The sequence below is a fragment of the Sinohyriopsis cumingii genome, chromosome 8 (genome assembly GCF_028554795.1).
Source record: "Sinohyriopsis cumingii isolate HCF-2022 chromosome 8, ASM2855479v2, whole genome shotgun sequence".
NCBI classification, from domain to species: Eukaryota; Metazoa; Mollusca; class Bivalvia; order Unionida; family Unionidae; genus Sinohyriopsis; species Sinohyriopsis cumingii.
The window spans coordinates 23,616,128-23,642,612 of NC_142968.1; the positions used below are offsets into that span (position 1 = coordinate 23,616,128).

The 26,485-nt window shown below is 39.2% G+C and overlaps 1 protein-coding gene across 2 annotated transcripts in view; it reads left to right on the forward strand.

The window, feature by feature from the left end:
• Positions 1-26,485, forward strand: part of LOC149793145 (sortilin-related receptor-like) — a 241,847-nt gene that overhangs the window by 97,204 nt on the left and 118,158 nt on the right. For both annotated transcript variants that reach the window (XM_089967067.1, XM_089967068.1), the window contains 4 exons: positions 1,590-1,913; positions 11,128-11,244; positions 13,008-13,133; positions 17,364-17,600. In XM_089967067.1, coding sequence (XP_089823193.1) covers positions 1,590-1,913; positions 11,128-11,244; positions 13,008-13,133; positions 17,364-17,600 — 804 coding nt within the window. The remainder of the gene's footprint in view (positions 1-1,589; positions 1,914-11,127; positions 11,245-13,007; positions 13,134-17,363; positions 17,601-26,485) is intronic.

Sequence of the window (26,485 nt, forward strand, 5' to 3'; positions counted from 1 at the left end):
ACATTCAGTAATGACTTGTATTCTTTAATTCATACATATTACTGATTTACATTTTCATGCCAGATTTGATACTGTCTGAAAAAATCATTGCACGAGAAGTTTTAAATTGTCCGTGTTTTTTAATTCTGAAAAAAATTCAAATAATCTTCAGTGTATCCAACATGATGGCTATATCGATTTAATTATAACCATGCAAGTTTTCTGTTGATTGTTTCCTGAATAATTATTATTGAGACTGCTGTAAAAAACTTAATTTGTTTAGTTTTTAACTTCATCAGTCAGTTTTAGAACAAAAAGAAATGTACAGTAAAATGAAAACACAAATAGAAGATGCAGATTTTGACAGCGAATGGAGATTGCTTTTCAATGTTTTTTTTATTTAGTATGTTTTATTCGACCAAGCAATGCAAGTTATCTTATCGCCACTAAGTTACTAATCTTCCCAGATTAGAGAACTTAATGAATATTAAATAAGTCTTTATTTTGTTTAATCTACTAAAGCTGATATGAACAGAGCAACAATGGTTTACAGAATACAAGACATAGTCTGGTGTCCCAGATTGCCAGCAACAATGGTTTACAGAAAACAAGACATAGTCTGGTGTCCCAGATGGCCAAGTAGTCTCTAGCTCTCTCCTCTACCAATCACTGTCATCTCACTTCTGTCCACATGGGTTTGAGTTTCAGGCTCGGCCAGTGTGGTTATATGAGAAAGCATGCCAATTGTTTCCCATGGGTTGGTGGTTCTTACCTGGGCTTTCCCGGGTTCTTCCTCCAGCATCTGTACTGGTCGCCATGTGTAGTCTATCATGCACAGAAATATGGCATTAAACCTCAAACAACATCAGACATAGTTTAGCATAAGTATCACATTATGTGTACTCAAATATTGTTCTGTTTGTCTGAAAGCAATACGGCAGTGTACTCAAGGAGTTGTTGGTAAATGACAACAGTTCTATTTACAGCAAGAACATAAGTTCATGACTTGCACTAGTATAGTTTTTTCTACTTAAGACGATATAAACAAATATCCCAACTCGGGTAAATGCATTTGAAAGGAATGCAGATGTTAGTAAACAATTGAAAATCGGAATATGTTTCAGAGACCTAGAGCAAAAAAACAGTGAGATGACAACTGAAATGTAAATGTTAATGGAATGCAAGTAAGGAACAAATGAAATGCATCTTTGGTAAAATTACTATTTAAGGGTCTGTATGATTTTATATTTTCCAACATTATCTTGTACCATATTTCATAAGCCTGATTGGACCATAATGATTATATTTAGGAAGATTACATATTTTAATAGAAACTATGATGTCAAGTTTTTAAAATATCATTTAGTTCCCTGAATCAAAGCCTGATGGGGCCATAATGTTTGGGATGCCTAGAAGGTAACTGCAGTAGATGACAGTTAACTCAGTGGAGAATCTCTTTATGCATATTAATCTAATGTAATTAATCCCTTAATTTAATATTTGTAAATTGACTTGCAGCAAAGATTTTTTTATGTTGAGGTAACTAAGTTGGATAAAAGACAATTTAACTTAAATGGTTCTTACATTATTCTGTTAAATATGTTTTTTAGGAATGGGAGCCTGCTCGAAAGCAAATGGCTTATGCTCAGAACTCTGTCTGGCCAAGCCAGTTGGGACCAATAAAACAAGCAGCACAAACCGAACCTGCCGATGTAGTGATAGCACAAGGGTGTCAGTCATTGTGGCTGGGTCAGATGAACTTTGCTGCCCGAATGAACATATCAACCCACAGACATTACAGTGCTTGCCCATTAATGCGACTATCAATTGTGCGGCTGACCAGTTTACTTGCAGAAATTCACACTGTATCCCAGCAGCATGGAGGTGCGATGAAGATGATGATTGTGGAGATATGAGTGATGAACTGAACTGTGGTAAGCTTGTACCACATAATATCAGTAATGTGACAGTTGATAAACTACAGTCAGCACTCCCTCATTATAATGCTGTCCATGGGAACCTTAGGGTATACTGCCTTATAGTGAGACTACCTTATAATGAAGTAAACTATACGTCATTTTAATATTATGTAATAAAATGTGACCCATGACCATACTCACCTTATAACAGGAATGATGTTACAGTGAAGGTCACTATAGTGAGGGAGTCTGTATTTCAGATAAATCTTTCTGATATCGTCATAGGTTCACTATGAAATGTCCAGGGTGTCCATCTATTTTTTCTCAATCAGTGTATTTCGTCATGTAGTGACTCAAAACGTACAAGTGATTTATGATACATTTATGCCATTCTACTAGGAAGGCTTTCAAAAACTTGTTAGGAAATAATATAACAACAGTCAGTTATGTTAAAAGTTTTTGATTATCATGCATCATCAGGTGCTTCTCTCTGTCTCTCTCTCACTGTCTGTCTGACTCTCTCCAAATCTACCCAGAACTTCAATCATTGGTGCAGCAGGAAATGAATTGATTCTAGCTGGCCCCTCTTTGAGTGCAGTCACAGACTTCCTTCTCTTCCTTTTCAAGGAGATTTAGTGTTCTGTCTCCACCATGAAGGCCTATAGGCTAGCCCTGTGTTACAGTGTCAGTTTCTCAAAGGGTTTGTCTGTTGGGTCAGATCTTATGAAGTAGTTTCATGTGCAGGGACTGGTATGTTGCTCACGGATGCCAAGATGGAATCCCTTTTGCATTATGTGGCTTTATCGAAACCCCCTTATGATCCTTTGAGTGAAGCTGCCTTTAAAAACCAGCCCATAAAACTGTCATCCTGCTTTCCTTAGCATTATTACAAGTCTATGCTCTTAAAATAAGTAACAGAAAAGAGTGAAAAGCAGCAAGCTTTGTAATATTCAACAAATAATGTATTTCCCTAGAATTCAAGGTGAAATGTGAAGATAAAAAAGAACATGCAGTATTGTGAATTAAATCCCCAAATAATCCTAGAATTGTGATCAAGTCCTAATAATTTCAAGTCCTGAATAAAAGTCAGTAGAAGTCCAAATTAAATCCAAAACTGAAGATGATGATGTTTCTTTGGTAGCTTGTAGAATATTGATGTGCCAACGGTCTTTTGTTGAATCATGGTAATATAATTCTTGGTTTGAATTCACTATAAATTCCAGTGAATGTCTCTGTCCAAGAATTTTATCAGAGCACTTTTGTATTTCCAGAGAATATAATAACTTGAATTCAGTTATTTAAAGGAATAAATTCCAGTCCAACTAGACACAACATATAATACAACTTGAAAGTGTTTGATCTTAAAGCATCACTGAAAAATCATCTCAGTTATGAGATTATATAGCTCTCTACTTGACCTCAGGTCACAATTAGCATTTTCTAAAAAAACTATTCAGTACAACCTGTCTTGAAAGACCACCTCTTGTGCCAAAAAAATTCTGGTCTCTGAAGGTAAGTGGTCTCTCATAACAGGTCACAATGTTATATAAGCAATACATTTGTGCTTTGAGAATATGGTCTTTCAAGACAGCTGGTCTCACATTGCAGTGGTCTTTCAAGACAGGTTTTACTGTACCTAATGGAAAACAGACCTGCCAACTCTTCCGATATTGCCGTAAGTCTTAAGAAAATTACCCTTACAATACGGACTTATGGCATACTTGCAGAAACTATGGAAAATGATCGTTGCTGAAAAATCAGGATAATTGGTTCATTTGGATCCGGGTTTTGTCTTAGAATTAGTAAAATTATTCAGGGAACAAGACACAGAATAAGTCGAAGAAAGATAGCATTGATGTCCTCAGTATACATCCGAAGACAGCCTCCATTGCGAGCCTTGTGGGGGACGTTGGGGTCCCCCCTCCACCTAAAGTTCATCGTTTGCAACTGTCAGCCACAGTAACATCAGCGGCAATGGAGGGAAATAATGTTGACAGGGTACAACAATCCAACTTTGAACAGATGCGTCGTTTGGTCCAGGAAACGATGATGCAGCTATTGACATCAGGCCAGATATTACCCTTATTTCCCTCGCTCGCTAACACAGCTTTGTCTGACTCTTTGGGGGAATGTTCCCCCAATTTTAGGCTGCCCAGTGGGCGTAAGTACCCCCGCATGTCTGAGCATGGCCTTTGGGCCTGTAAGTCAGGACGCATGGGGTTTTTACCAGATCCATCAGATCCATTTCTTTATACAACCTCTATGTCACCGGCCGTCCAACCGTCCCAGCATGGGGACCTTATTGGTAAAACGATCCGACCAAACATGACTTACAGGGATTTTAGTGATAAATCCGTCCATCAAGCTGTACTGCCGGCAACATACCAATACTATGGCGGAGATTTTAGTGAGAAATCTGTCCGTCCAGCCAGGCCATTGGAGCAGCCGGTACCGGTGATAGCAGGACCGTCGCCGACATTCAGACCGACCACAAGCCAGACAAACCAGCCGGCAGGGCCGGCCGTCCATATGTTCACAGCTTATCCACAAGGGAGAGTTAGTGACAGTGTTAAGGATGACGGAATCACATCATCTTTGCCACCTGGTTTGCTCTATCCAGAAATGCAAGCTATTACAGAACACGACTCGGCACACAGTGAGGGTGACGAAACTCCTGCAAATCAGCCGTACACAGATCCAACCATGGAACGGACTGAGTTTGGCTTCAAGGCGGCAGTGGAAGAAATTTATAGGGTGTTGGCAATTTCAGAATGCCCTCCACCTCCTACCACCACTCAAGACTACAAAGTTAAGGTGTCTGTAGATCTTGATGGGGAGGAAGAGACGCCGTCCTTCTGGCTCCTTCCCCAGTCGGCAAAAATTAATTAGATCAACAATCGTCTATCAGGACAAATAGGTGATCTGGGGAATGCTAAGGCGTTCTTTTCAGAAAGCCAAATACTAGCGACGTTCTCGAGTCGCTGGTACAAAACTCATTCAGACGCCTTCAGTACGGATCTTCCGGCCCTGGACAAAAATTATGGCAGCAGTTCACATGTCCACTCCACTGTTTTACAAAGTGGACAAAAATGTGTTCCATGCCACGTCAAAGCTAGTCAGGAACGTAGTCGCTACGATTTCAATGTTAGACTTGGTTTCATTAGTCATTTTCCGACTCGCAGAAAAATCCGACAATGACCATGCTTGGGAAGCGACGGCCCGGATTGCTAGAGTTATTAACAGGGCAGCTCACTATTCCATGGCTAATGCGTTGACTGCTTCTGCCAACTTAGACCTGATACGACGTGACGCATGTCTGCGGTCACGTCGCTCAAGCCCCATCATACTCTGGCATTACGGATGACTCCGTTTGGGTCGCCTTTACTCTTTGGAGGAAAAATTGAAGAAGTTCGGAAGCAGGCAGCTCAGGAACTGCCCCTCCAACTCGCTGCCCAGCCCTTGCAGGCGTTTAGAAAAAATCAGCCCCTGCCACAGCGGAGGGATGATTGGCGGACCAGGGACAAGGGATCCTTACAATCAAATGTGCAGTATAGATCCCAACCCAATGCCAGGAGACAACAGTCTAATCAAGCTAGGAGGCAACCATACAGAGGCGGTAAGAAACAAAGTTTCTCCGTCTTCAAGCCTCCTAACTCTAAAAATTGACATACCCTCTCCACCACCCGTGGACAGCCTACCTGTGGGCGGCCGCCTCTTGCAATTTCAGGACCACTGGACCACCTTTTTTCCTCAGAACGATTGGGTGATCCAGATCATTTTGGAGGGTCTTTGGATTTCATTTATCCAAACCCCTCCCCTGTCCTCCTCTCCCCTCTTCACGGACGTACCGTCTGATCGGGAGAAGTATACCTTTCTACAACAGGCGATACGGTCACTCATAGAAAAACGGGCGGTGGAAATTGTGAAAAACCCACAATCGCTGGGGTTTTATTCCAGGCTGTTTCTTATCCAGAAGGCAAACGGCAAGTTGAGGCCGATCATCGACCTGAGTCGCCTCAACCAATACATTTTACCACCGAAATTGAAGATGGAAACGGCGAGATCAATCCGTCTTTCCATCCGGCGGGACGAGTATGCCGTCAGTCTAGATATGACCGAGACCTATTTTCATGTCCCTATCCACCCCGCGTCACGGAAATTTCTCCGATTCGCTTACCGCAATGCGGTTTATCAGTTCCAGGTCCTACCCTTTGGCCTCAACATCAGCCCTTGGGCTTTTACCAAGGTTATGGATTGCGTCGTCACCCTGTTCCACTTGACTTCATCTATAGGGATGGCAGTGTACTTGGATGACATCCTCCAGAAACATATGGTAAGTTGTATTCTGCTCAAAGGCAGAAACGATCTTTTAGCACTTTTAGATCATATATGGCTTTTTCGTGAACTGGAAAAAGTCAGATCTCCGTCCATCTCAGCGTGTTGTCCATCTGGGTATGGAGTTTCTCACCGATCTGAATCTGGTACGACTTCCTCGCGCTCGAGTAATCCGGATTGTCGAACTCGTCAAGTCCGTTTCCAACAGGACGTGGATTTCAGCAAGAGAATTCTTGCAACTCCTCAGATTATTCAATGCTGCGGCGGACTTGATCCCGCTTGGCCATCTTTTTATGCGTCCCTTACAAATGATGTTAATGGCACAATGGTGCCCCTTTTCAAGTCCCCTCAATCAAACAATAATGATCACGCCCGAGATACAATCATTCCCGAGTCAGTGGCACAACCCAGGTTGGCTGTCCATGGGGATTCCTCTGGAGATGCCCCAAGCGTAGATAACGGTATGTACCAACGCCAGTACCTACGGTTGGGGTGCCCACCTGTTGCCGGACTACACTACAGTCAGCGGCACGTGGGAGCCAGAGGAGAGGTCTCTCCACATCAACCTTTTAGAAATGAAGGCTGTCATCAATGCCTTTCATTTCTGGAAGGATCAACTCTCAGGAAAAAAAAAAACTGTCCTCATTATGTCAGACAACTCTGTGGTGGTGACTTACCTCCACAAACAAGGGGGCACCAAATCACCAAACCTGTGCATTCTGATCTGGTAGTTTCTACATTGGTGCGACAACCTCCACATCAGCGTACAAATCAGACACATTCCCGGCAGACTCAATGTCTTGGCCGACATTCTATCCAGGAAAGGTCAAATCATTCACACGGAATGGTCAATCCATCAATCAGTCTTTCTTCGGATTTGCACACTTTGAGGGCATCCGATGATCGATCTTTTTGCGACAAGGTGGAATCGCAAGTTGCCCACCTTTGTCTCTCTGGTTCCAGACCCAGAGGCTTGGGCTGTGGATGCTCTGTCAATCAGCTGGGAGGGGTTGTGGGCAATCGCCTACCTTCCCACGGTTTTGGTACCAAAAATAATCAAGAGGTTAAGGGGTCAGAACTGTCGGATGATTCTGATTGCCCCTCTCAGATGGAACAAGTCCTGGGTTACTGATCTGCTCGATCTAGCGACAGATCTACCCAGGAAGATTCCAACCAGCCCAAATCTTCTCAAACAACTGCGGTCACGGGTGTTCCTCTCCTGCCGGGATCGTCTTCTTCACGCTTGGCTCTTGTCCGGGTAGCCTTGCGAGACAAACAATTTAAACCTTCGATTGTGGAGAGAATCTCAAGAGCAAGAAGGCCCTCCACTCTGAAGGCTTACGAGGGAAAGTGACGTGTTTTCAGGGACTGGTGCCATATCAATAACATCGTCCCTTTGAGTGTCTCAATCCCTCAACTGTCCGACTTTTTTCTCTGGCTTTTCGAGGAGAAACAGTTGGCCCCAATTACTATCAAAGGCTACCACTCCATGATATCAGACACATTCCACCATCATGGTAGATGTGACATTGGGCATAACAAAGATCCGTCAGATCTTTTAGCCAATTTTGATTTCAATCGACCAAAATCTCTCACCCTGTTTCCAAAATGGAATCTGTCCTGGGTTTTAACATGGCTCAATTCAGACAAATTTGAACCTTTAGGCCACACTTTGTTAAAGCTACTATCATACAAAATATGTTTCTTGATAGTCTTAGCTTCAGCATGCAGGGTGAGCGAGTTACGTGCCCTTTCCAGTGACCCAAACTTTCTTTAGTTCAGATCAGATGGTTCGGTGGTCCTCCTGACGCAGCCAGGCTTTGTAGCCAAAAATAGGTTACCATCCATTGGCAATCAAAGAATTGTCATTCGCTCGCTCTCTTCCATAGATAAATCAAGAGCAGCAGCCATGCAAGATCCTGTTCATGCACTCAAGCACTATTTAAAACGCACAGAGGCGTGTCGGGACACACGTAAGCGCCTCTTTCTTCTGGTCAAAGCTGGTAAACGGGATATCACCCCTCAAGCCCTTGCTTCATGGCTGAAGTGGGTTATACGCTCAGCGTACTCTGAGGTTTCTCAAGATCAGAGTCGCCTCATGAAGATTACGGCTCATGAGATTAGAGCAATCTCGGCGAGCCTGGCATTCGAATGCAATGTTTCGATCCGAGATATAATAGAAGCTGTTGGCTGGCATGCAGAGTCAACCTTCTCCAGTTTTTATCTCAGAGATTTGGCTTCTCAGAGGCAAACCTTGAATCTGGTAGGTCCAGTGTCGGCAGCCCAGATGACCACCAGACCCATTTAAAACAATCAGCACAGCCTATCAGCTTCGCTGGATTCGCCAGTAAAATTTCTTAGGTAAGAAGATTTCAATAACTATCTTCTTAACCGTATATAGGGGTCACATATCACGTGACCCTAGGCTGCTTTGCTGATGAAATTAGGAGAACGGGTTATTGTTCAAATGGGGAATCCAGCCATCATTCCCTAGAAGGTACCCGGGGTGGAGGTAGGATGCTCAGCATTCCCTCCTCCTATTACTTATTCTCCTAACGTTAATGTGATCGGGGAACGTATTTGAAGGAGAAAGCAAATTTTTAGTAAATTATGTTTCTCCGAGAATACTTACCCAATCACATTACTTAAAAACCCTCCCAACCACCCCACTATGCAAGCGTCCTCGTATAATATATATCGCTCAGCTTAAAAAACTAGCGACACCTGGCGGTGGCAAGGGGAGGTTAGGGGCAACAGTTATTGCCCTTTGGTCTATATAAGATAGACCGAAAAGACGAATTTTCGTCTTTTAGTAGGGCTGGATTCGAGAGGTAGCAGGCTTATATTCCTAACATTAATGTGATCAGGTAAGTATTCTCGGAGAAACATAATTTACTAAAAATTTGCTTTCTCTCATTTGTTTACCAGCATTCCAGGCAAAGAACCAGCTTCCTTCAGGAACTCCACAGTCATGTCTATGATAGGATGATCCAGGTAGGCCACATCAGGGCCTTACAGTTCTATTTAGCTGCTTCTGAAGGGAGAAGGATTGGTCAGATGGATCTCTTGCTATGGTCAAGGGCTCCACAGTTTTTTCAGCATTCACTAATTCTAGTTGGATTGACCTAACTCTTAAGAGAGCTTGTTAGTCCCACAATGAAAGGAATCTTTCCTTCACAAGAATGAAAGGGCATGAAGTTAGAGCAGTTGCTCCTTGAATTCTTATTTTAATCATTCTTCATTCGAGGATGTTATAAGAGATGCATTGTAGTGGTCACAGTATTTACTTTTCTTTTACCTTTTGTCTTTTGCACACCAGTGCCAAGGCATTTTCTTGTTTGGCCCTATAGTAATGGCTCAAAATGAGGCCCAATCTTCAGCAAGTTTACAATAATAACTCTCACAGTATAAGGGTAAATCATCCCATCATTTTACCAGTTTTTTGAGGCCATCAGCCTCCATCTAAACTGGAAAATTCAGCAAGCTATTATTGAGAGGTAATGTATTCTACTATAATGAAGTTGGGTGTGTGTGGGGGGCTTGGAAGTTAAAGAAAAATTAATAAATTATTCGTAATTTGTATTAGTTACTATTGCAAGATGCCTTCCTCCCACTGCACCCTGATGTCCTTAGTGTTTTCCAGGCCTAACTCAGGGAGGATGAGTATAGCCCTATGACATGGGCATCAGACTGGTTCTGTTTTCTTACTGTTCTGTAATTCTAAAACTTTCCATCAAATGGGTGGATAGAATTACAGGCTTGGATATGAGGACAAGTGTCCCATTAGAGGTAAGCAAGGCAATAGTGAAAGGTAGATATTACATTATTAAAATAAGCTTTACCCCACCCACCTAACCCCAAGAAAAACCTCTAAATGTTCTTCCTTCTAGAGATACCTATGTTATTTCAGCAGCCATCTTCTCTAGATGAATTATTCTATCAAACAAGCTTATCAGTAGTAGGAGAGACATTTTCTTCATGAGAATCAATGCCTTAAGGGGTTAGGTTTGTTGCTGCATATAGGGCCATTCATAATCATTCTTATCTGGATGATGTCATGATAGCTGCCCTCTAGTGATCCCACTCTACCTTCTCTTTGTGATACTTTTATTCATTGTTGAGCCAGACTGAAGGCATTCACACTTAAAGCCCAATTGTGTCAGTGCAGGAAGTTGTCAAAAAAGCCACCCTCATATCTGTTGTATCAGCCCAGCAAGTTGTCAGAAAGCCATCCTCATATCTGTTGTGTCAGCCCAGCAAGTGGTCAAAAATCCATCCTCATGTCTGTTGTGTCAGCCCAGCAAGTTGTCAAAAATCCATCCTCATGTAAATTGTATCAGCTCAGCAGTTGTGTCAGCCCAGCAAACTGTAAAAAAGCCATCCTCATGGCCATATTAGAATGCCCTCTGTTGACTCTGACAGGTGATCATGGGGATATCAGACTCTCTATGGGCTTGAAAAATAAAATGAGCAGCATGATATTAATAAATATTGTATTACTGCTATTAAAATGTTGTTGGGGATGGGGTGGTGGTAAAACTAATTAATTATATAATACTTTCTTGTTATTATTAGCAAATTCCCAACCCCAATCTTGCTGTGATGTGCTTTTGATCTTGGTCAATGTCAAATAAGGATGTTATTTTAATGGTGGAAGTGACTAAAGCATCAGATTGAGGTCAGTGTTTATTTTATGTTCTAGGCCTCTAGCCTCTGATTATTAATTGGAGGAGGAAATTCACATTGGACTGGAGTCTGGTGCCAGGAAAAGTGAAAGCGTAGTAATAATGCCAAGTATTAGGTAATTAAAATTAGTTGTATTCCCAAAATGTTGTATTTTCCAATATCACAAAAACAAATGAATTCACAATATTCTTCTTTACATTTATTTTAGCTTACAAGGCTTGCTCAGCAGATGAGTTTCAGTGTGAAAGCGGCCGCTGTATATCCAAGCGCTGGCACTGTGATTTTGATAATGATTGCCATGACAACTCGGATGAGAGAGGATGTGGTAAGTTTTATTAGTCATATCAGCATTTGCAGATAGCAAGATATTGATGTAGGTCTCTTGGTTTATATTTTGCTACCATCTCTACAGCCATATGTCTTTATGTCCATCCATATGTTCTGAATCCATTTTAATGCCATAGCACAGAAAGTGTGTAATTTATTATTGTGAGATTTTAGAAACTTTATCTTGGTTGTAAGATCTTTACGCTTCTTGGACATTTTCTCATGAGTTGATTTGAATCACAGACAAAACAGACCCTGATCTGCCATCACATAATGCACCAGCAGATCAAGGTCTGTGATGTTTATTCTACTAATTATTCCTAATAAAACATACAGGCTTACTCGGATCTGCTGGGGCATTATATGATGGCATATCTGAAACTACAGCTGAACTGAACCTACAAGCAAGAATATAAAATATAGAATATATAAAGGAAAAGAGATCTTTCCCAGCAACTTCAGTCTTCAGGAATTAAATTAGCGCTTAAGGAAGATAGCTTGGGATATGTTGGAGCACTTAGCTCTTTAAAAAGTGATATTTATGTGTAGCTAAGATTACAGACATTCCAAAATAATAAAAGTTATTGGTTGGTAAGCATAATTGTTTTGCTAGTATCCATCATCAAGGAAGGGTCATTACATAGAAGTATGGTAAAGAAAAGTCATTTTTCACAGATCTTGCATAAAATAATAGCTGAATGAGTATATAAAAATTCATCAGATTTGCACAGATTGAAGATTATCGAATGCTCTAATGTGTGAATTTTTCCAGGATGATACATTTATTGAGACCATTGATACTCACTTACTTGTTCAGTGCTTCTGCAAATTGCACAGATTAAGATCTGCATAGCATAATTCAATGACAGATCTGGGTCTGTGCAATTTATTTTTGTAATCAGTTGAACAAAAAACATAGACCCTGATATGCCAGTGCTTGATGCAATGGGTGATCTGGCTCGATGTTGTTTGCAATTACACTTGAATTAAAAGCAAATATATAAAGTAGGTTTTTCTTGCAACAGAAGGGCATGACTTATCACAAGTTGTAAATCACTAACAATTTCCAATGGGGTCATAATATTTTTAACTTTATTATTTTCTTTCACAGGACAGTTAATGCAAGTAACCAAATTGTTTATTTATCTGTTTAATTATTTAATAAGATACAGTGGTCACATCCACGTCTTTTTATTTCCCATCTTAGCCATAGTTTATATTGCTTTGTCATAACTTGGTTGTTGTTGTTGTAGGGTTTAACGCCATTTTTCAGCACACGATAGGCTATACATGGCGGCCAGTATTAATGGTGGAGGAAGAACCCGGGAAAACCCCGGAAAGAACCACCGACCCACAAGAAGCTACTGGCAAGCTTTATCACATACCCAAATTAGCTGAATCCGAGACTCGAACCCACACAGACAGAGGTGAGATGGCAGTGATCTGTAACGGAGAGCGCTTTAGACTTCTCGGCCACTCGAGGCCCCCATAACTTGGTAAAAGGTAATATCATATTGATGACATCATAATGTAATTACGATCATATAACTTTTTAGTTGTGTCAGTGTTAATTTTTCAGATGTTGATTACCTCAAATCTGGAATAAATTTGAAAATTCTTAACACGTTCAGTTTTGACAAAGTTTAAGGATCTTGTTAAATTGATTCCTGAATTCTGTAGAATGTCACAGATTTAAGTTGGAAGCATAAAAGTATACTAGTTGATTAAAGATACATTTATAATTATTTTTTGTTATTTCAGTATATCCTAACTGCAGTATCAACCAGTTTCGATGTGATAATGGACGCTGTATCAATGCAACATGGAGATGTGATCTTGACAATGATTGCAGAGACTTTTCAGATGAGAAGAATTGTACAAGCAATGGTAGGAGCTTCATACTTAATCATACTCTTCTAATCTGGTTGCCAATGGTCACAGGCAGCTAATTATGTTCTGTGCCATGGAAAGAACCCATGTGTGGTTGTTGTTGTTGTTGTTGTAGGGTTTAACGCCATTTTTCAGCACACGATAGGCTATACATGGCGGCCGGTATTAATGGTGGAGGAAGAACCCGGGAAAACCCCAGAAAGAACCACCGACCCACGAGAAGCTACTGGCAAGCTTTCTCACATACCCACATTGGCTGAATCCTAGACTCGAACCCACGCAGACAGAGGTGAGATGGCAGTGATCCGTAACGGAGAGCGCTTTAGACCACTCGGCCACTCGGGGCCCCCCCATGTGTGGTGTTAAGTACCGTATGTGTGGTGTTAAGTACTGTATGTGTGGTGTTAAGTACCATATGTGTGGTGTTAAGTACCATATGTGTGGTGTTAAGTACCGTATGTGTGGTGTTAAGTACCGTATGTGTGGTGTTAAGTACCGTATGTGTGGTGCTAAGTACCATATGTGTGGTGTTAAGTACCGTATGTGTGGTGTTAAGTACCATATGTGTGGTGTTAAGTACCATATATGTGGTGTTAAGTACCGTATGTGTGGTGTTAAGTACCGTATTTAAAATATAGATAATTGTTGATTGGCTGAATATAAATTAACCGAGAAAAAAAAATAACATCATTTTTCAAAAGAAGTAGTTTGCGTATCGTCTATATTAGTTGTCTTGAACCTTATTTTCATTTACTGCTATCACCACACAGATACTACAGGATGTAAATGGGGAGATCTTGCTACATGAGATTTTTATAGTGGGCACTGACAAAGGAATGTCTCTTAAAATGAGCCAAACAGCACATCAGTTTCATCATTTTAAATGTTTCCTCTTGGATTGGTGTTCATAGGATGTAAGCTGGTTTAGATGCTTTAACCACAACAGTATAGTAATTTGGCAAAAATAAGTTGTTCATGCCCATATCTTGTTTTATGATGCTCATCTTTATTGCCATTGTTTGTTCAGCCAGTATTGAAATGCTCATCTTTCTTGCCATCGTTTGTCAGCCTGTAATGAAATAATTTCTGCACAATTTCAGTAATATCTTGTTTATGCGAGCAAGTGATGGAAGCCATGGCAAATGTTGACACATATCCAGCCACATGCAAATATCAGCACATTTGCATCCCCCCTGTTTCCCCCAGCGACATGCAAATATTGGCACATTTATTCTCCCCTCTATCCCCCAGCAACATGCAAATATTGGCACATTTATCCACTCTCTATCCCTAGTGGCATACAGATATTGGCACATTTATCCACTCTCTGTCCTCCAGCAGCATATAAATATTGGCACATTGATCCACTCTCCCCAGTGGCATGCAAATATTGGCACATTTATCCACCCTCTATTCCCCACCCCCCCATTCTAGCGGCATGTATATGCATGACCTGAGAATTCTGTTCTGAAATTCTTCGAATCATCATATGACCACCATTCTTTCTTAGATGGAATTGCCAGGAAGAAAATCGTGACATTTAACTTCCACCTGTTTTTTCCCAGGTGGCTGCATCCTGAATACAGACCTTTCTGTCATCATTTTATCCCCCTGCAGCATAAAGTAAAACATAATCACTCTTCCTTATTGGTTTTGATGGAATTCATCTGATAAGGATTCTATATTGATGGACAGGTAGATGTACAATTACAGATGCGCAGACGGACTTGATCTTTGACACTATTTCCACAAAAGTGCAGATATAAACATCAATCATTCATATGACTTTCTTGGTCCTGACAGAAAGTGTCATGTTACCTCCAACCAAGACAATTCAATAATGGACCTTAATGAAAAGTTAGCAACAAAACACACATACATATGCAATGTACCAATGATAAAGTTACTTTAGTCCCTTTTATTTTCTTTTGTTAATTTTTTGTTTTAATTTCTAAGAGTTATTTCTAATACAAATACATTACCCAATCATAATAACTTAGGAGAATTACTACTGCCTTACAAATCCAGACCTCCCAGGCAAAAACATTTTAGCTGAAATGCTAAACATTATCTTCCCACTTCATTGAGGTAAAGGGATGCATCTCCCTCCACCTCTTACACACTCTTCTAAGGTATTATAATTGTGTAACATATTTTGAAGAAGAAACCAGTTTTAGTAAAATATGTTTTGTCACGAATACTTACCTAATCATAATACACATACACCCTTGCAGCTTACCTACAGTTACATCCTATAGAGAGCATGTCTTCCACTCCAATAGGCCATACAACACAATTAATTTTACTATATGTTTTCTACATTTGTTTCTCAGTACTGACCTTTCCACCGTGTGACAATCAACACAAATCATATGTTAATCTAAAATACCTTCAAAGATGACTTTATGGTGAAGTTCTTTGTCAAAGGTTGACCCTGCTTTTTTTTGAAGTGCTGGATTGTCAACAGAGCAGCATGTAAACAGAACACAGATTTCACTTCTGGATCATCACCAAGGCCTTATTACTCGCTGTGCACTATCGACGAAATACACATGGACAACCACACCCTGAGCTCATATTCTCAACAATAAACAATTGCCTTTAAATCCGTACCAAAAATGCATAAATAAAACTCTTCTAAAAAATCAGAGGAAAAAAAGTTCCAAAAATAAGCTAGAACTATATTCGTGGATTCTAAACTGGAAGTACTAATTGTGACCTGATTCCAGTAGTAACTGATGATTCAACATCAATCACATTGTCAAGGGGAGATTACTTTAAGTGCTACCTAGGTCGGCAAATAACTTTTAGCCTGGGATAGCTGGGTTTGCGAGGTAGCAGTAGTTCTCCTGAGGTGTTATGAATGGCTAAGTATTATTGAAGAAATATAGTTTACTAGAAAAAATCGGTGTCATTTGCCAATGCATTGTTGGAAACTCAAGTGTGATTAATTCCTGTTACACAACCACTCCAGTGGCCAATTGGTTAAAGTGCCAACCTGGATGCTGGAGGTCGTGGGTTGGAACCCTGGCCGAGTCATGCCAAAGACTTCTAAAAATGCTGCTAACAGCTGCCTTGCTAGGCATTCAGTATTAAGAAGTTAGTATTAGGACTGGTCGGCCTGGTGTCAGGATATTGTGACTGGATGGGACATCATGCTACATGTCTGCAGCATGATGCCCCAGTGCTAGACATCACTTTAAACTGCCACACTGCAGACGTTATAGCAATATGACTGGAAAATTGTTAAAGCTATGGAAAAAATCTAAATCACACACACACATTCTTGTTACACTTCATTCATCAGTAGTAACATAACTAATTACACATGGATTGCTGATGCCCATGGAGCTCTTTGTCCACATGTACAATTAATGTAAGCTAGTATCTGTTAGGGGCCATCCATTTAGTATGTACACAATAATCTAGCCAAACTTGACTCCTCCCTGCCTCCCTGTACACATGCATATTTTTTTATACACACCCCACCTGCATATGTATGTTTGATGCATCCCTTGCCCCCCAACCCCCGAATTCTACAGAACGGCCTGTATTTAATCCATGCAGAAATCATTAAGGATTAATAATATTAATGTGTTCACTAAAACACTAAAACAGTCCACTGGTGTTGAATGTCTGGCTGCATCAAAGAAATAAGTTGCATAACTTTAAATAGGTTGTCTGATGTCCGCAAAAATTCAAACGCTGACTAAACCCAGTCAAACATTTGTATTAGACAAATTATTATCAAGGTTTCCCCCCCTCCATTTCCTATACATACGTACATTATCAGTAAACCACCCATATGCAAGCGTATGCATTTGGGTTACCCCCTCCCCCTTCATGAGTTTGTGCTAAATGGATGACCCCTTAGTAGCGTTATATTGATCTACTGCGTTTGGCTTAGAGTGATTACATTGATAAAACTATACATCTGAAACATGTAAATGTAAGAGCATAAAATTGAATTTTTAGATTTCAAATATGTATTGTAGGAGGAATAATACATAACATTGTATCCATTAGTAGTTAAGAATAGTTAATTAAATCTGCAGCCAAGATTTGTGACACATTATGAAACCAGTGTTATAATTATGATCGTTAACAATGACATCAGCAAAATATAAAATACAATTAAAATCAGTATTTATAAATGAGACTCCTGACCTTTTGTTTCTCTTGGTTGTACTAGGGTCAAATAAAGGAATCTTTTCTCGTTCATGTCAGGGACTGTTTGTGAGGAGGGATCATTTAGATGTCGTACAGGTGTCTGCATTTCTGCTGAGCGTATGTGTGATGGCAACCAAAACTGTCCAGATGGAAGTGATGAGCAGAACTGTAACAATACATGTCCATCATGGAAGTTGCGATGTACAAATGGCAGATGTGTTTATTTAAGCTGGCGGTGTGATGGGGACAATGATTGTGGAGATGGAACAGATGAGCAGAATTGCACGAGTACAAGTAAGTCTAGAACATCATTGCCACTCTCCTTCAGATACATTTTATGTAGAAAGAGGGCAGTAACTTTTCTCCATTATCTCCACATGCCACTGCTAGGCATCACCAGTAATTTATCTTCACGTCCATACACACCGTCACATAGAATAAGCCTCATGTTAACCCATGTATATGTGAAATTCATGTCATTAACTAAACATTTTGGATTTTTTATTACTAATATTGACTCATAATAGGTGATATACAACATTTTTTTATTTTGGAGGATATTTTGTGAAATCTGTTACTTTTTTTGACTTGTTCTTAAGCTGCATGGTACAAGACACAATTGTTGATGCATTTTGGCTTTCAAGTGTTTGCAAGTGCTGCCTTTAGCTGCACACTTGGTTTAATAGGGTGTTATTGTATGAATTATTTAACAAATTATTAAAACATGGACATGTTAATTTATTAACATGTCTTCAGATTTCATAAATAGAAGAAATACAAAGCAAGGGGAAATAGACACGAGTTCTGCATGGTGTGTACAAAATGTACCTCTTCTTTCCCTTGCAACATGTGAAATTTGTGGTCTTAGGACCCCATGTCAACCATTCTGCAATAGTCAGTAAAAGGCAAATAGAAGAGGTGAAAAGAATACATGACCAGTTTGGATGTACTAAGTATACATCTGAATACAGAATCAGTTGTGAGTTCTTGGGGGATGCTGTTGGGGTTCCCCCCAAATCAGAGAGACAATACCTTCTACCACTATGACATCATCTGATTTGAAGGGGGACAAATACAGAAATGCTGCTGTCACAGTTGGATATACCAGCCTTTCAGCAGCGTATGCATCGACTGGTACCTGAGACACTGATGCAGTCATAGAATTCATGCACAAGTTTATTCCTCTTTCCATTTTTCACCGATATTTTGTACACAGCATGGGATTGTTCTCCCCATTTTTAGGCAGACCAGTAGGTGTAAGTCCCCCTGCAAATCCAAGTTTGGTCTTAGGACCTGTAAGATATGTTGTATGGATCATTTTTAGGATCCAGTGCATCCAGCATGTAGTATCATCTTGCTATCTGGAACTGGACTGTTCATTCATCCAGTTAAGCCATCCTAACCCAAACTCAATTACAGGGATCTTTGTGATTGATCTGTCCATTTAGTCTGACATTCATAAGGATCAGAATTTTAGTGTAAGGTCCATCCATATAGCCAAGCTGGTTAACCACTCAAATTGGAACAAGGATGACAGTGGAAAATCCGTCTGTTAGCCATTTTTCAAGCAAGATTGGTACCCAAACTGATCAGTATGGCTTCTGCATGTTAGACACTTGGGTTGATCCCTTTATCTTTGCAATCCAGCTGTCTGCCCAGGTGCAAAGTCTCCTGGTAGAACCAGCATGTTCTCATTTTCACTGCCTTGTGGAGTATCATTGGTTTATTTAGGGACATTGACATTACATCATTGTTTCAATGGGGCATGGTTATCCCAAAATAGAAGCAGACATGGTCCAAAGGTGTTCACACAATGATCATAAAGATGCTTCCGAGCAACAGCCCTTCTCCAATCTGACCATGGAGGGCAGAACTTAACTTCAGGCTGCCACCAAAGAAATATACCTGATGTTGCCAGCTTTGGAATGCCCTCCACCCCCACCCCACCAGGCATGACTATAAAGTCAAAGCATCAGTGATGAAGAAGAATACTTCATTTTCAGTTGGCAAAATTCAAGGAGATTAACAATCAACTGTGACATTCCCAACATATATTTTGTCCCATGAAATGCTTATTTAAAAGCATTCATTTGGGAAAGCCAGGTTCCAGCCATCTCAGAATTTTTTGAGGTGGATAAGAATGTATTTCTTGCCACATCAAAGCTAGTTTGAAATGTTGCTTAAGTGCTAGATTTTGCATCATTAGAGATTTTCATGGTGGAAAAATCAGCCAACCAACATGACTGGGAGTCAGTGGCCCAAATTGCTTCGATGATTAACAGAGCAGCTCACCATAAAATGGCTACTGTGTTGACAGCCTCTGCCAATCTTCATAATATGTCATGATACATGTTTACATGCTACTACACTAAAACAACCTCCAGTTTTAAGAATGCCTCGCCATTGCTGTTTGGGGGCAAAATTGAAGAAGTTCAGAGACAGGCAGCTCAGGAACTGCTTCTCCAACAGACTGCTCCATCTTTGTCCTTGTTTTAGAACCTACCTTCCCTACCGCAGTGGAAAGATAAGAGGCAATTTAGATAAAAGGGATCTTTCTGCACAACAAGGGACATTCACATCTCAACCTTAAGCCAGCATACAAAATCAGCCTAGGATGCAATTTTACAGGGGAGGTAAGGAACTAAGTTTCTCAATCCCCAAGTCTCTTGCTTCCCAATCCTGACTTAACACCCCTACCACCCTGTAGAGAACTTTCATGTGAGCACCAGACTTTTGCAGTTTCAGTCAACTTGGATCAACCTATTCATGCAAAACAGATTGGTGACCCAAGTCATTTTGGTGGGCTCTTTGAATTCATTTATCCAACCCCTCATCTTTCTTCATCTCCTTTGATGAAGGTGCCATCAGATTGGGAGAAGGACCAATTTATTCAGCAGAAGATACAGTTGCACATTGAGAAATGGGCAATGGAGATTGTTGGCTAGTACATTGACAAAAGGACAATGGAGATTGTTAGCTTGCACATTGAGAAATGGACAATGGAGATTGTTGGCTTACATATTGAGAAAAAGGGCAATGGAAATTGTTGGCTTGCACATTGACAAATGGACAATGGAGATTGTTGGCTTGCACATTGAGAAATGAGCAGTGGAGATTGTTAGCTTGCACATTGACAAATGGACAATGTAGATTGTTGGCATGCACATTGACAAAGGGGCAGTGGAGATTGTTGACTTGCACATTGACACATGGGCAATGGAGATTGTTGGCTTGCACCTTGAGTCAAAATGGGCAATGGAGATTGTTGCATGCACATTGACAGATGGGAAATGGAGATTGTTTGCTTGCACATTGACAAAAGGGCAATGGAGATTTTTGACTTGCACATTAACAAATGGGAATTGGAGCTTGTTGCCTTGCCCATTGACAAATGGACAATGGAGATTGTTGGCAAGCACATTGACAAATGGGCAGTGGAGATTGTTGGCTAGCAGGGTGAGTTACATGCACTTTAGTAAACCCAAATTATCTTCAGATCAGATGTTTCAGTGACTCAGTCATGAAAGACCAAACCCTCCAGATGAGTATTTCACCTCATGAAATTAGAACAATCTCTGCAAGCCTCAAATTTGAGCACAGTGTTTTGATCTGAGACATCATGGAAACTGTTTGCTGGCATGCTGTGAACTTTTCTTTAGTTTGTTTCTAAATCTAGTAGGTCCTATGGCTGTGGCCCACATTTTTAGCAGACCTAATTAAACTGTCACAGCTACATAGCTTCACTGGATTCAGCAATGAATTTTGATGGTGAGAAGACTTCATTAAACATATTCAGAATTGCATGATCAGTAGCATGAATTGTCTAATTGGCAGTCAGCCAAAACATTGAATCAGTTTAATGGGCAGTCAGCCAACACAGTGTCTGTTGGTCTTATGGTCAGTCAGTAAAACACAGCATCAGTTGGTCTTTTGGGTAGTCACCCAACACAGTGTTATGTTGGTCTTATGAGTAGTCACCCAACACAGTGTTATGTTGGTCTTATGAGTAGTCACCCAACACAGTGTATGGTGGTCTTATGAGTAGTCACCCAACACAGTGACTAGTGGTAAACACTGCCATGTACTAATAGTAAGTGTGTTGAATCAGATTTGGAATAAAATAGCAAAATGTACATTCAAATATACTGGCAAGTAATGTGTTGGGTGTTGAGAAATTTGGAGAGTATTGTAATTACAAATTGAGACCAGTCTGCACTCCCTCTAGTAAATGTTTTTCAGTATTTAGGAGTAAAATCAAAGCATTTCTATGAACTTAATCAAAATAGATAGAAAACAACTTCCTGTAGAAAGTATGGACTTGAGCGTCAGTGATATTCTCAACAGAATATCATATTCATTAAAGAGAAACACTGGTAAGCCCTAAATCAGCAAACACCAAAACAAGCAAATGACATTGGTAAGCCCTAAATCAGCAAACACCAAAACAAGCAAATGACACTGGTAAGCCCTAAATCAGCAAACACCAAAACAAGCAAATGACATTGGTAAGCCCTAAATCAGCAAACACCAAAACAAGCAAATGACATTGGTAAGCCCTAAATCAGCAAACACCAAAACAAGCAAATGACATTGGTAAGCCCTAAATCAGCAAACACCCAAACAAGCAAATGACATTGGTAAGCCCTAAATCAGCAAACACCCAAACAAGCAAATGACATTGGTAAGCCCTAAATCAGCAAACACCAAAAGAAGCAAATGATTGGAACATTTACTCAACTGCCAGAGATTTTCACTTGCCATTTCGAGCTTGGCATATGGTTTTCCAACCCATGTATAGTTTGTGTATGGGCAGTGTTAGATTTAGCAAATTTTCTCAGATTGACATATTTATGTTATCCTTACAAAAGCATAGTTTTCTCTTTATACATATTCTGTATGTGATATAACAACTGATTCACTGTGTATATAAAAGAAGACATATTATTCAGGTACATTTTGTGAGGATCAGACTCATAATAATCAGTCGTTTGCATTTGTATTGAACCAGAAATGAGAAATTTTACCAGTGAAAGAAAATGAAATGCAGAATGAAGACAAGTGAAATGTGGAATGAACACAAATGAAATTCAGAAAGAACACAAATGCAGAAAGAAACATGAAGTGCAGAATGAACACCAGTGAAATTCAGAAAGAACATAAATGAAATGCAGAATGAACACAAGTGCAAAAAGAATGCAAATTAAATGAAAAAACCCCACATGAAATGCAGACAGAATGCAAATAAAATGCAAAAAGAACCAATTAAACCCAGAAAAACACAAATGCAGAAAGAATACAAATGAAAAACTGAAATGCAGAAAGAATGCAAATTAAATGCAGAACGAATACAAATGAAACACAATGAATACAAATGAAACAGAATGAATACAAATGAAATGCAGAATGAATACAAATGAAATGCAGAATGAGTACAAATGAAACACAGATTGAACACAAATGAAATGCAAAATGAATACAAATGAAATGCAAAATGAATACAAATGAAATGCAGTATGAATACAAATGAAATGCAGAATGAATACAAATGAAATATAGAATGAATACAAATGAAATGCAGAATTAATACAAATGAAATGCAGAATGAATACAAATAAAATGCATTATGAATACAAATGAAATGAATACAAATGAAATGCAGAATGAATACAAATGAAATGCAGAATGAATACAAATGAAATACAAAATGAATACAAATTAAAAGCAGAATGAATACAAATGAAATGCAGTATGAAAGTAACTCAAATGCAGAAAGAACACAAATGAAAAACTGAAATGCAGAAAGAATGCAAAGGAAAGGCAGAAAGAACTCAAATGCAGAATGGATGCAAATGAAATGCAGAATGAATACAAATGAAATGCACAATGAACACAATTGAAATGCTGATAGAAATCAAATGAATTGCAGAATGAACACAAATGTAATGCAGAAATGGATACAAATGAAGTGCACAATGAACACAAATGAAATGCAGACAAAAACACCAATGCAGAAAGAATGCATTGCAACAGAAATGGAGATTTAGGTGCTGAATGCCTAAGGATAAATTACAGGCAAAATCAAAGTGAAGTTTGAATGCATAAAGGATTTAAAAATTCCATGTTTAGATGTTGCATTTATAATCTGGGATAATAATAAAAATTCTTAAGAATACTTACAGACAACTTTTCACTCCTTACAAAGAGTGAAATTGTTCTAATGCAAATGCAGGTATGGTCTCCACATAGGTCATAGAAAAGTTAGGTGTTGGAAGCATTCCACTGAGAAGGTTCATTCATGGACTCAGTATGATTGAAATGAATAAGTACATGTAAGATACATCTTTGAGACTGATTTAAGATACATGATTGAGACTGGTTTAATATTGGTGTCTGAGACTGATTTAAGATGCATATTTGAGACTGATTTAAGATTGAGACTGACTTGAGATGCATGTTTGAGACTGATTTAAGATACATGTTTGAGATTGATATAAGATACATGATTTAGACTGACTTGAAATGCATGTTAGAGACTGATTTAAGATACATAATTGAAACTGACTTGAGATGCATGTTTGAGACTGATTTAAGATAGATGTTTGGGATTGATATAAGATACATGATTGAGATTGACTTGAGATGCATGTTAGAGACTGATTTAAGATAGATGTTTGGGATTGATATAAGATACATGATTGAGATTGACTTGAGATACATGTTAGAGACTGATTTAAGATAGATGTTGGGATTGATATAAGATACATGATTGAGATTGACTTGAGATGCATGTTTGAGACTGATTTAAGTAGCAAGTTAGTTGGTAACTAGACAGTGAGCATACATATTGACAAGTTAAACTGGATATTGTTTGCAAGTTTTGATCCAAATGGTATTTACTTATTAAGACTTGCATAGATCATGACATTAAATATTCAGTTGGTATTAAAATATTAAAAATGTTTAATTTTGGTGCTTTCATAGTTGTCTTCATTAAATGCAAAATGACATCACCCAGGGGACCCCTCTGGTGGCCTAGTGTTTAGAGCATCCACCTTGGATGCAGGAGGTTGTGGGTTCGATCCCCAGCAAAGTCATACCAAAGATGTACAAAAATGGTACTAACAGCTGCCTCGCTTGGCACTCAGCATTAAGAGGTTAGTGTTAGGACTGGTCAGCTTAGTGTCAGGATAATGTGACTGGGTGGGACATCATGCTACATGTCTGCAGCATGGTGCCCCAGTGCTAGACATCGCTATAAACTGTCACACTGCAGACCCATCATAGTGATATGACTGAAAAATTGTTAAAGCTACGTTAGAAATCCAAATTACACACACACACACACACCACCCAGGGTGATATCCTAGGTTCTAATCTACTACCAAGTACTCTCTTGAGAATACTATCCACTGTACCTATTGGTTGTTGCTGTTGTAGTGTTTAACACCATTTTTTGACACATGATAGGCTATACATGGTAGCCAGTATAAATGGTGTAGGAGAAACCTGGGAAAACCCCGAAAAAACCCACCAACACATGAGAAGCTACTGGCAAGCTTTCTCACATACCCACATTGGCCAAAATTTAGAAAGAGAAAAGTGAAGACAACAAGCTTTGTAAAATTTAACAGATAATTTATTTCCTTAGAAAAACAAAGTAAAAATGAGAAAAAGAACTTACGGTTTTATTAATCATATCTGAAATTAATCCAAGAATTCAAAATAGAAGTCCTATTATTAAAAAGTTCTAAATGAAACTGAGTTCAAATCCTGATGAAATCCAAAATAGAAGGTGATGTCTTTTGTAACCTGTGAAGTGCCGCAGTGTCAACAGTCACTTGTTGAATCACAGAAAATATTATTCCAGTTTTTGAATTCTGTATAAATTTCAATAAATGTCCTTGTCCAAGAATTCATTTAGAGCACTAGTATTTCCAATCACTTGAAATTCAATAATTTGATGAAAATAAATAATTAGCCCAAAACTGGTCACAACATAAAACAACTTGACTTCTCAAGTGTTAAGGCACTACTGGGAATTCTTTCTCAATACTAATAAGTCTAAGATGCAAAACAGATTCCTGGATTTGGGTCAACCTTCTATAATATTTATAAGTTTTTGTAGATGCCTAACATCATGTAACCCCAGTATGGCCTTAACTGAAATTGATGGCTCTTACTCAGGGAATGAATAATTTAAAAAAAATAAAAAGAGTTGCTTACCAGAACCTTTACTGGTTCTGAATCAAGGTCATCAATAGATACAGTGTTTCTATATTATAACAGTCAGGTCAAACAGAACTAAACTGAATTTCTGGGAAAAAATGTCAAATCCTGTAGACAAAGTTACCTTATAATAACAGTAATGGAATAAAATAAAATTTCAAACTAACAAACAAATAATTATATTACATATGCATAACAGTAATGAAAAGACAAAGTTATATATGCAGCTGACAGTGACTTTGGATGCATTCCCAGCCTCAGTATCATAACTTCAAAACTGTTGAAATCTCCATCCAATAATCACTGTATTAGAAGTTAGAAGTCCAACTTAATACTTGCAGCTTACATTGTCCTTGTCATCCATCCAGACCATCCAGGGACTTAGCTCCTGGGTCATGCCTTGGAAGCGATTGAGATCTAGATAACTCTTCATGCTAGTTCTGAAATGCATCCAGTCTTATTTACATATGTCTCACTTTTTCAATTGCTTACATGTAGCATCTCTTGGGACTTTTGTTTAAATACAGCTTTAGACCAGAAGAGCTTATTTTCCGTCATCTGTCCATAAGCACCAGTTTATCATTGCTCCTTTTAAACTACCTGGAGGATTGTCTTGACACTTTACACACATTTATTTCATGGTCTTGTTGATCCTAAATGAAAGGGGCAATGCTCACACTTCCAGGATGGCTGCCACAGCGGCCATCTTGAAAATCTTGTTATTACTACTTGTCCTGAAGAGATGGTCACATCAGTATCGTGTTTTCACATAAAGACTTCCTAAGATGTCCTGTTGTTCCTGAATGAAATTGGTGCTAAACTGATGTCCAGTATTGCTGACATGGTAGTCATCTAGAAAATTCATATCACTACTCCTACTTAATAGATGGTCATATCAAAATTGGGTTTTCACTAAGAAAATTAACATCATGATTAGTTGGTCATAAATATGA